The sequence below is a fragment of the Oncorhynchus clarkii genome, chromosome 6 (assembly GCF_045791955.1).
Source record: "Oncorhynchus clarkii lewisi isolate Uvic-CL-2024 chromosome 6, UVic_Ocla_1.0, whole genome shotgun sequence".
Classification (NCBI taxonomy): domain Eukaryota; kingdom Metazoa; phylum Chordata; class Actinopteri; order Salmoniformes; family Salmonidae; genus Oncorhynchus; species Oncorhynchus clarkii.
This window is the reverse complement of record NC_092152.1, coordinates 34836597-34849037: the sequence shown is the minus strand read 5'-3', so window position 1 is coordinate 34849037 and position 12441 is coordinate 34836597. Positions and strand designations below refer to the sequence as shown.

Here is a 12441-nt window from a genome sequence, read left to right as displayed (position 1 = left end):
TATGATGCCATATGAATTAACAACCATATATCAGGGCAAGACTCCAATTTAACTTAATATATTTGAGATAATTGTTGTTTTACTGTGGTAGTGAGAAGTTTGATTACTGCTTATAGAAAACACTTTTTAACGTGACTTGACAGGCCAGATGATTCACATACAGATCAATTATTGTCTATTTGAGGAGATCAGGCGCAAGCTGTGCTGGCGAGGCTCTCTCAGCATGGCATAAATGTGTTTTCCGCGCAGCCCTGGTGCAATCATCATATCATCATTATGCCTTTTGTGTCCAGGGACAAAGAGGCATTTGGTCTGATTTGTTTAGCTAATGCCCTGGCTGAGACCTCCAAAGTTTCTAGAGAGTGGCAGCAGCGTCATAAGACATCCTGGAACAGACGTGACGTTGCTCTGCCTGGTCCTCGCCTGCTGCACGCCACCTGTTCTCTCTCTGATTGGCTAAAACTCTCTCTCTCTTATGCTGCAAAGGTCACATTATCACGGATGATTTTGTGTGTTTTAAAAAAGGAACTGACCTGACTCTCCTCAGACTCCCATGTTCTGTGATGTCTGTTAGCTATTTATTTCCCAAACCTACCCTGTCATAGAGGATTTGTCTGGTCTGATCTGATTAGGCTTTTTCAATGTCATTCGGGCTGATTACCAGAATAGACAGAAAGGACACAAAGGACAATCTTAGATAAACGCACACTGTTAAAACCATACGTCCCAAAGGGACGCATACCGACACGACACAAACACAAACGCACACTCACAGACACACTTTTACACTGATCCTTTGCTGCTGCTACTCTGTTCCTTATTTTACTCTTATTATTATCTATCCTGATGCCTAGTCACTTTACCCTGCCTTCATGTACAGTACATATCTACCTCATATCTCGTACCTCTGCACATTGATCTGGTACTTGTCCTCCCTGCATAGGCTATAGCTACATGCTTGTGTATTTAATTGTATTCCTCTTGTGTTACCATTTTATTTTTAAACTCTGCATCGTTGGGAAGGGCTTGTAAGCAAACATTTCACAGTAAAGTCTACACCATTTATAATAGGTACATGTGACAAATAGAACTGGATATGATTTGATACACCCACTCTGACACACTTGATTCTCCCATAAGTAAACCAGCATTACCTGTGCAGATCCATCTCTGCAATCACCCAATGCTACCCTACACAGTTTTAAAAAGAACACATTGAAAATGTCCTGACTGTAACAGAGGCCAAGCTAGGAGTTTCTTGTTGAAGCTGATAAACACCACAGAGGGTTATGATTTATTTACAGACTAAAGCTACAGCGTTTATCTGGCAAATCCCTGTTTACGATCCAGCTATTACTCTGGTGTGCACATTGACTGAGAATGGAGGTGATTGAAGTGATTGTGTTAGCTGCGTTGTTGGCTAGCTCCCGACGAGTGAGCACATGTTCTATGCCAGGCAAAATTGCAACTCATTAGCTCATTGTTATGGATGTATCCAAATAAATGTCACTAGAAAACAGCTTAAACAAATGCAAATGCTGCTACTTTGCTGTTATTCTGGCTGCACTTTTTGACGTGACTGTAAGTTAGCCGTAGTTGGCTAGCTAGCAAGCAAGAGATACGAACGTTGCCAGCCAGTTTGGCAATGAAACATTTAAAACAAACGACTGGGTCACGTCCATAGATACAGAGCAAAAATAATGAACTACTGGGTAGCATCTCTGGCAACCGAACCGATAGAACGAACAACCAGCCGGCTTGGGTAGCAACCCTAGATTTGTGTCGGGACTATATCTTGTGGAAGGATGAAATAGTATAAATAAATTCATCAAAATAAAGTTTTTAATTAAAATGTCAATCATCATTTGAATATGTTGATAATAGTGTATTACCACTGCTTGTTCATCAGTTAAGTGTTTGTGCTTTAGTAGAGGCAGGGTTGAAGATGAGTCTGTGTTTGTTTGATTAGGTCTTTGTTATTTGAAACCTAACCATTGATCAGTAAAATAATAAGTAATCTATTAGTGAATGCAATGTCATCCACAGACACACAATGAATGCAAGTAGTTTGTTTCTTTGTCGTAGCCATGAAGGAGCATATTGGTCATGTAATGGTAATAGCGCTGATTGATTTATTAGTCCAGGGTCACTCCACACTTCACTGCTGTTTAATCTAAGAGAGGGTTTACAACCAATCTGGGTCATTATGGAGGTTGATTGAGTCAAATGCAACCATTGAGGGTGTGAGATGGAGGAGGGCAAAGGCCTTCACAGCTAGGGAATGGATCAGAAAACACATGTATTAATGCTATGCCTTTATTAACATTCAATGAAACACTCACCCACATAAACACACTTGAGTGGTACTGTACAGTACATGCAAATTATGGTAACAGTGACTTGATTAATATTTGCTGTATTTAATTTCCATGAACATGGCACACAGTACCATATGGCATGGGGGCTTAGCGGCTCCAACATCTTTCCTCAATGAATTTCACAGACCAGCAAGAATGTATTTGGTTTATTTGAATACTTGATTTGACTTCTCCTTTTGTTAGCACTCAGCACATTATACTCTATTTGAATAGTGCTTGTAATACAATCGCTCAAATACCTCTGTGTTATGTGCGGTGAAGTACAAGAAGTTCCAACGTAAGCTGCCACAAACTGCTAGGGAAAAGATGGAGGAGTATATGCTCTGCATAGCAGCAGTCTTTTTGGGGTCATACACTTAACAAAGGGATTTTTTCCAATGTTTTTAGTGTCAGTGGAAGGCCCAAGTAAATGCAATGGGTTTAATTTATGCAGCCCTGTCCAGCAAAAAGGGCGGAGAACAAACTTTTGTCGCAATGTATCCTTACTAGGGATCCATCAATCAATGGAATCTGAGCAATGACATTTCTCCTACTGACTCAATTCCCTCTGCGCTGCCTCATGCACACACTCACTCAGTCGACCAACATGCGTCATTGCATGCAGTTTGGTATGAAACCCTTTTATGTTTGACGTAAAGTAGGAGCACAGTGGAATCCATGCTAACACAAAATATGAAAAATTAGTTATACACCTACAGTAAGTCACTATCATGTCAAGTATTCCTTACTACCCCCTCCAAAACAATGGTGATGTCACTGCTAGTCTAAATGTTTTTTTTTTTACTTTAGGGGGGTGACTCATCAGTATGTAATTAAAAAACGTATTAGTATTTCGGTACTATAAATTCGACTGGTGGATGTCCTGGTTTCTTCAGGGTATTTTTCTGCGGCATGCAGGCAGTTATCTGTGTCCTCTTATGCTGAGCATGAGGTAAATGTTGGGTTCAGTGGAATGTTAATGGTTTGGAACATCTGTTCTGCATTGTGAAGATTGTCATTAAGAGACTCTCGGAGTGCTGGTGGCGCTGCAGTTCAAAAGACAGGAGGACTACATTACCATATGCTGTCCTCTCTATCTTTCCTGCTCTGGTGTTGGAAATGTTCTCGTTTAAGTTCTCTCTCCCTCTCTACTTTTGATTTTCCTTTATATGCTATAATTTTGTGTCTGGGCAAGTGCTATCCTTATAACAGGTATGAAGGTAAGACCCAGATGCAGACAACATCTAATTAAAAATGGTTTAATAATCCAACAGGGGCAGGCAAAAGACAGGTCAAGGCTGGGAGGGGTCTGTAAACCAGAGGTGGAGCAACGGTACCGGACAGCAGGCAGGCTCAGGGTAGGCAGAGGTCAGTAATCCAGAGGTGGGGCAAAGGTACAGGTCGGCAGGCAGGCTCAGTGTCAGGCACAGTGGTCAGGCAAACAGGCGGGCTCATTTTCAGGACAGGCAAGGGGAGGGCGAGAAAAAGAGAGACTGGGAAAAGCAGGAGCTGGGGCAAAAACGCTGGTTGACTTGCCAGTTCGTCTTGTTTGTCAACAGAAGAACAGAGAACACGGGTATAAATACACAGGGGATAATGGGGAAGATTGGCGTCACCTGGAGTGGGGTGGAGACAATCACAAAGACGGGTGAAACAGATCAGGGTGTGACACCTTAGGTTGGAATTGTTTTCCAATATCCTGGAAGAATTCATTCTGGTAGTCGTTGCTGATGATGCAGCCACTATTTTCCTTCCTTGAGTATTGAGTCAGTCACAGTTGAGTGTCACTGCATTTTTCAGGCCCGTAGTCAGTCAATACTTTTTGCAGTGATGGACGTTTTTCTCCAGGGTTACATGCTTTTACCACCTATTTTTATGTATTACCACTTTTTCACAGACAGACACTATTCAACCACAATCCAGTGCCAGTGTTACTGTGTGTCACAGGAAACTCTCTAGGGACACTCATATTTATGGGCCATTCCCATACAGACACATTTATCAGGCCTGTTTTCACCTACTTCAGCAGAAAATAATGGCCTGTGGAACCTAATTGCTGCATCAAGCAAACACCCTCCTCCGTAAAAAGATAAACAAGGAGGCAGCTATAACAGCTAGCAGGAAATCTTGCAGATACAGATGTTTTCTCTGTCTGAACTACTAAACAATCCTCTAGACTAGGCTTGACTCTGTCCTCTCTCTGCTGTCTCCTCTCTAGGTGTGGCAGTGCGGTGGAAGCATGGAGGTGCTGCCCTGCGCCAGAGTGGCACACATCGAGCGGACAAAGAAGCCGTACAACAATGACATTGACTACTACGCCAAGAGGAACGCCCTGCGGGCCGCCGAGGTCTGGATGGACGAGTACAAGTCCCACGTCTACATGGCCTGGAACATCCCTATGAATGTGAGCGTAGCCATAGTCTGACAGCGCCGGACCTATGGAGAAACATACGGCCAAGGTCAAGGCTATCATCTATTGATGATATAAATAGAATGACATTCTATGACAAAACAGGGCTTATTTCTATTGAGTGTAATGGAGGTGGTTCTATGAACCAAGCTCATGAGAAACCTTGCCTAAGACCTGAAGACTTGTGTTAGCTTATACCAAAGCTTTAGCTCAGCAGGGTAACACAGTATTATGGCGCACAGGAGACCGAGTTCGAACACAGATGGTCACATGAGTCTGTCTGCTCTTTTACTCATCCATCCATCCATCCATCCTCACCACTTGTTCATTCAGACCAGCATCCTGTTCTGTGCCGGGCAGGGCCCCTCTAGAGAGACTATGCCTCAATAGAAATTCAGAATTCAGATTTCATCCCACTCAACCTTCAGAGCTGCTCAGTGAGATCTGAACGACGACGTCTGGCTCTGGGTGGTGGAGCTGAGAGCTGAAACCAAATGAATGAGGGGGCCTTTCATTTAATCAGAGTCCGCTTTCATACACATCAGTTTAGACGTAATTGCTTTCAAGAGCCATTGAGATTGGAAAATAATCATTTTCAATAATAAAAAAAAAAAAAGAGCTTAATGCAGAACACTAATTTCTGTACTGCAAATTATCTGTGTGTCACAGGGGGCGGGTGACAATGCTTTATTAAAATACAGCCTGGTAGAAATGGTATGTTTTTCAAAACATTATTGTCAGTAGAAACAATCTTTGGATTGTGTTTCACTCAAACAAGGCCTCCTGCACAGGAGCACATTAAGGGAACAATCCTAGGGAGGCCAATGCCTCTGTAAATGTGGCAGAAAGCTAAGAAGGGAGAGGTACAATGGATGCATGCAGGAGGAGCAGCCTACTGATTGAAGGCCTCCGACAGTAACTAAGACAGCACCCTATAGACAAACTAGCTCATTGCATAACATTCTTTATGTAATTACAATCCCAGTGGCATGGTGCTTTTGCCTCTATGTCCCATGGCACAGAAGTGATTTTATGTACTGTACAAAACATATAATGTTATAACTAATCCATCTCCCATTCCCTCCACCACACACACAGAATAATTGGTTATTGGTTACTCTGCTAGGAGGGCAGGGTCTATGATTCAGTATCTGGTAGTCCAAATAACGTCTCCCAAATGGAATGCATCTGTTAGCCTAATGTTACAGCTAGTTAGAAAGACAGAGGACAATGCCATTATTCTCAGATATTAAAATATGGTTGATGCCTGTGGAAAGGGGAGATTTTTGAAGTCAGTGTGCCTCTTAACGAGACAGTGTATGTCTGCTGCAGAGGCCAGGGCACAGTGCAGAGCAGTTATTAAGCAGCCACCTCCATGCACAACACCGGCCGGCACGGCGGGGCCGTGAGGACTCATAATTAAGCAGCTGATTAGAATTTGCACAGCATACATGTCTAATGACAGGCCACCATCCATCCATCTCTAAACCAAATCCACTATTCCTCTCTCAGCTTCTCTTTTCTTTTCCTTTTTTCTACCCTTCCTCCCTCCAGCAGTCTTTCCAGGCCTCCATTTTTCTATTCAAACTACAAACAAGTGTAGTCACATGTTGCTTAGCTAAGTAGATAATAAGTAATAGCCTCCTGGATAAATGTTAAATGTGATTTATTTTCCTGTTGCTACCAGAACCCTGGGGTTGACTATGGGGACGTGTCTGAGCGGGTAGCCCTGAGGAAGAGGCTGCAGTGTCGGAGCTTCCGCTGGTACCTGGAAAATGTCTACCCAGAGATGCGCATCTACAACAACACAATCACATATGGGGAGGTGAGACATTCACTGTTCACTATTCACTATCAACGATAGCGATACAAAAACAAAAGCATGTTTTGAGTGGAATACCTATACTATATGTAGTGGAATACCTGATTACATTTTCACTATCAATGACACAATAAAAAACTAATATTTGAGTGGAATAGCTGCAGCCTACTGTGTGTTTGAAGACACGTTCTACAAAAAAAAACACATTTCAGAGTTAATTTGCAAACCCACAAATTCTTGAAATCTTCCCTTCAGTCTTTTGCTGAATTATTTGGCACGCACTTGTCTCTTGCAGTGATTGCAGGGTGTGCTTTGTTTTTTGTCTCTGTATTTGCATATAAGAGCTTCCATATAAGAAGCAGTGTTTTCTTTAATGTCACATACAGTACTAAACAAGCTATGTTTACATAATGTACACTCAATCAATCTACCATTGACATTATATTTCACCGCTTCTGCACTTCTGCAAAGATTAAATGTTGAAGGAAATACATTCATTTACAGGGAGTCATCGAAAGGTAAAGGTATCATGTTTCCACAGAAACGCTGCGCAGCTACAAAATTTGATGCAATTTCGCCCGTAATGAGTTTTAATTACACACTTATTAGCTTTCGATGCCGACTTGATTGTTTGGGCTCGGCTGCACAACCCTGCACAGCGGAAAAGATTATGACAGGATGAGAAATTGAGCGCAAGAAGTCAGACAGCCAATTCAGAATCATTGTAAAATAAAAAGACTTTTACTTATTGATTTCGACATCAGAGTCGGGGGAGAAAATCAATAAGCTTTTCAAGTTTATGGTCGGCATATATCAGAATTAAAATAGGCCGTAACTTCATCAAGCAGCACAATGTTGGCGGCCCTGGCCCCATGAATGCTGCTAGCCCTGCTTCTTGCAAATGGATTCAAGTCTTGGAACAGTTACCTTGTGTTGCCACACCGCAGCAGCTGAACCACAGCTGCACCCCCTGCACTGACCAGACCAGTGGCCCAGTACATCACTGGGACCATGCTCCCATCCATCCAGGACATCTACTCGAAAACGGTGCCTGAGGAAGGCCCGCAGCATCATCAAGGACCCCACACACCCCATCCACGAGCTATTCACTCCCTTACTGTCGAGCAGACGTTATCGGACCATGAGGTCGGATACCAACAGGCTCAGAGACAGTTTCTATCTACAAGCCATCAGACTGCTGAACACTTGAACTGGATTGACCACCAGCTCAGACACACACACATCCACACACACAACACACAAACACATTCATGCTGCACACACATCACAGCTGCTACTACCAGCTTCTTACTATGATTTGTCAATACTGCACAATTTAAACATTTGCCCCCCCCCCCCCCCGATCCCCCCTTCCCCAAAACACGTGTCAACACATGACTATAAATTCTGCCTTCCTGTCTTATACTTATGCTAAAATGTTTATTCTGTTCTACTGAGCCATTTACTTTATAGTTGTATTTATTCTTGTGTTTTATTACTTCTTATTGTTGTTGCATTGTCGAGAAGGAAACTGCAAGTAAGCATTTGGTTGGACAGTGTATGCCATGTGTATCAAATACATACGACTAATAAAACTTGAAACTTTAACCAGACAGCACAACACAACATGATAGATATCTTCATGTAACAGTATTGTTTCTGTCCCTCTCCTCACCACAACCTGAGCTTGAATCAAGGATCCTCTGAATACATCAGCAACTGCTGCCTACAAAGCAGTGTTAGCTATCGCTTCACAAAAGCTGCAGCAGGGAAACAACTACTTTCAAGGTCTCAGAGAGAGTGGTCCCTGATTAAAACGCTATTAGCACGCACTGCAAACGAGCTCGCCATTTCACACCAGTTACATTCACAAGGTGGAAATAAAGTGATACACATTCAATCACATAGTCTTAAAAGCACATTAATCCACACTACCATCTGGACTAGGAGGAGTCTAAGAGATTAGAGAGGGTTATTTTGCTTACATGATCTTAGATTAAGCCAATTAGTCCCGAGACCCCAGCAAAAATTGGCTTTTCATATATCTGACATTAATTGAGTTGCATGTTCAGCCCTTATATTTAGCCTCACTATGAAGGGAGGCTAAATATAATTAGAACACAAAACAACACAAAACATGTATTTATTTATTTTATATTTAACCATTATTTCACTTCTTTGTGAACAGGGGTAGTATTGAGTGGCTTGGATGAATAAGGTGCCCAGAGTAAACTGCCTGCTACTCAGGCCCAGAAGCTAAGATATGCATATTATTAGTAGATTTGGATAGAAAATACTCTGAAACTTCTAAAACTGTATGAATGATGTCTGTGAATATAACATAACTCATATGGCAGGCGAAAACCTGAGAAAAATCCAACCTGGAAGTGGGAAACCTGAGGTTTGTAGTTTCTCAAGTGATTGCCTATCCAATATACAGTGTCTATGGGGTGATATTGCACTTCCTAAGGCTTCCACTAGATGTCAAGTCTTTAGAACATTGTTTCAGGCTTCTACTATGAAAGGGGAGAGAATAAAAGCTGTTTGAATGAGGGGTCTTGCTGAAAGCCATGAGCAAAGTCTCGCCTGCGGCCGTGAGCGCGAGCTCCGTTCCTTTTAATTTCTAAAGAGAAAGGAATTGTCTGGTTGGAATATTATTGAAGATTTATGATAAAAACATCCTAAAGATTGATTCTTTACATTATTTGACATGTTTCTACGAACTGCAATAGAAAGTTTTGACTTTTCATCTGGTCTTAGTGCCCGCGTCTGCTTTTTGGATTACTGGACTAAACGCGCAAACAAAAGGAGGTATTTGGACATAAATGTGAACTTTATCGAACAAAACAAACATTTATTGTCTAACATGGAGACCTGGGAGTGTCATAAGATGAAGATCAAAGGTAAGTGAATAATTTTAACGCTATTTCTGTCTTTTGTGACACCTCTCCTTCTTTGGAATATGGCTGTATGGTTTTCTGTGGCTTGGCACTGACCTAACATAATCGCAAGGTGTGCTTTAGCCGTAAAACCTTTTTGAAATCAGACACTGTGGCTGGATTAACAAGAAGTTTATCTTTAAAACGGTGGATAATACTTGTATGTTTGAGGAATTTTAATTATGAGATTTCTGTTCTTTTGAATTTGGCGCCCTGCAATCTCACTGGCTGTTGTTGACGCTTGCGTCCCACATATCCCAGAGAAGTTTTAACTAGGCAAGTCAGTTAAGAACAATTCTTATTTACAATGACGGCCTACCCCGTGCCAAAGTTGGACGACGCTGGGCCAATTGTGCTCCACCCTATGAGACTCCCAATCATGGCCGGATGTGATACTGCGCAACTTGGGAGCATTCATGAATTTTATTGACAGATGTCAATAAAAAAAATAAGGTCTGCCAAAGCAAAAACCTGATAAAAATTGATTTGTTTGCTCACTGGGAAATGAATATACAACTATTCAGTGACAACTGTGTGGAGTTTGGAGTTTGTGACAGCAACTATGTGGGCTTATTAGAGTATTATTGACACTATGTCCTGGGATTTCCAATGATCTTCTATGTAGAAGAACTCCTTACCTTCTAATGCTTGTCAGTGTCATAGACATGTCACGTGCGTATTCATGAGAGTCTCAGCTTTTTATAGATAGCTTTTTCTAGCTCAAACTATTAAGACTCTACATATGTTTTTGTAAAAAGACCCGACTCCAGGTTCCCTCTGGTTCCGCCCTTGTCTCACAAACACAGAATAATGGTTGGTACAGTATATACGGATGCAGAAGAAATAGACAAATACAATGGTCCAGAACAAATCCCAGAAGTCTTTAGCTGTTTTAAAGGGGTCCAAAACATCCCGGTGTTACGGTGGGACTCATTGGGTTCAAATGGTATCTTTCATCACTGTAGTGTGTACATTCTTACTTTATGAGATGTGAGATGATAAACTGCCGTTTCTTGTTACTAATATTTACAAAAATATATATTTTTACAGTATATTCTGGACAAGAGGTTCTAAAAATGATAGAAAATAGGTTCGATAAGACTGTTATAACAACAGTTTTGTGTGTATACCATTAATTCCCTTCTGAAAATAATAAATGCTAACTTTGCACAGACACGTGCACTTAGTACATCTTTCCCTGAATCTAAGCATAGCCTGATTTCCATCTTCATGTGTGTATATCTGTGTTGTATGGTGTGTTGCAGTTCAGGAACAGTAAAGTATCTGTCATGTTTGTATTGCAGATCAGGAACAGTAAAGTGTATGCATTGTTTGGTGTGTTGCTGGCCAGGAACAATAAAGTGTCTATGTTGTTTCGTGTTTTGCAGGTCAGGAACAGTAAAGTGTCTATGTTGTTTTGTGTATTGCAGATCAGGAACAGTAAAGTGTCTATGTTGTTTCGTGTTTTGCAGGTCAGGAACAGTAAAGTGTCTATGTTGTTTCGTGTTTTGCAGGTCAGGAACAGTAAAGTGTCTATGTTGTTTCGTGTATTGCAGATCAGGAACAGTAAAGTGTGTATGTTGTTTTGTGTGTTGCCTGCCAGGAACAGTAAAGTATCTGTTCTTTGGTGTGTTGCAGGTCAGGAACAGTAAAGTGTCTATGTTGTTTCGTGTATTGCAGATCAGGAACAGTAAAGTGTCTGTTTTTTGGTGTGATGCCGGTCAGGACCAGAAAAGTATCTGTGTTGTTTGGTGTGTTGCAGGTCAGGAACAGTAAAGTATCTGTAGTTTGGTGTGCTGCAGGTCAGGAACAGTAAAGTGTCTGTTTTTTGGTGTGATGCCGGTCAGGACCAGAAAAGTATCTGTGTTGTTTGTTATGTTGCAGGTCAGGAACAGTAAAGTATCTGTAGTTTGGTGTGCTGCAGGTCAGGAACAATAATGTGTATGTGTTGTTTGGTGTTTTACAGGTCAGGAACAGTAAAGTGTCTATTGTTTGGTTTGTTGCAGTTTAGGAGCAGGAAATAGTCTGTTGTTTGGTGTGTTGCAGGTCAGGATCAGTAAAGTGTCTGTGTTGTTTGGTGTGTTGCAGGTCAGGAACAGTAACGTGTCTGTGTTTGGTGTGTTGCAGGTCAGGAACACTAAAGTGTCTGTTTGGTGTGATCCAGGTACAGTACATTTTAGGTGCTGTTTTTGTGCTGCAGGTTAGGAACTGTAAAGTGTCGGGGTTTGTTGTGTTACAGGTCAGGAAGAGTAAAGTATATGTGGTGTTTGGTGTGTTACAGGTCAGGAACAGTGAAGTGTCTGTTGTTTTTTGTGCTGCAGGTCAGGAACAATAATGTGTATGTGTTGTTTGGTATTTACAGGTCAGGAACAGGAAAGTGTCTATTGTTTGGTGTGTTGCAGGTTAGGAGCAGGAAATAGTCTGTTGTTTGGTGTGTTGCAGGTCAGGATCAGTAAAGTGTCTGTGTTTGGTGTGTTGCAGGTCAGGAACACTAAAGTGTCTGTTGTTTGGTGTGATGAATATCATGAAGAGTACATTTTAGGTGCTGTTTTTTGTGTTGCAGTTTAGGAACTGTAAATTGTCTATGTTGTTTTGTGTGTTGCAGGTCAGGAACAGTAGAGTGCCTGCTGTTTTGTGTGCTGCAGTTCAGGAAGAGTAAAGTACAGTGGGGCAAAAAAGTATTTAGTCAGCCACCAATTGTGCAAGTTCTCCCACTTAAAAAGATGAGAGAGGCCTGTAATTTTCATCATAGGTACACTTCAACTATGACAGACAAAATGAGAAGAAAAAAATCCAGAAAAGCACATTGTAGGATTTTTAATGAATTTATTTGCAAATTATGGTGGAAAATAAGTATTTGGTCAATAACAAAAGTTTATCTCAATACTTTGTTATATACCCTTTGTTGGCAAT

At 41.4% G+C, this 12441-nt stretch overlaps 1 protein-coding gene across 2 annotated transcripts in view; it reads left to right on the top strand.

Annotated features, from left to right (window-relative positions):
• LOC139412048 (polypeptide N-acetylgalactosaminyltransferase 9) overlaps positions 1 to 12441 on the top strand; it is an 88991-nt gene that overhangs the window by 61388 nt on the left and 15162 nt on the right. For both annotated transcript variants that reach the window (XM_071158836.1, XM_071158837.1), the window contains exons 7-8: positions 4576 to 4761; positions 6455 to 6592. In XM_071158836.1, coding sequence (XP_071014937.1) covers positions 4576 to 4761; positions 6455 to 6592 — 324 coding nt within the window. The remainder of the gene's footprint in view (positions 1 to 4575; positions 4762 to 6454; positions 6593 to 12441) is intronic.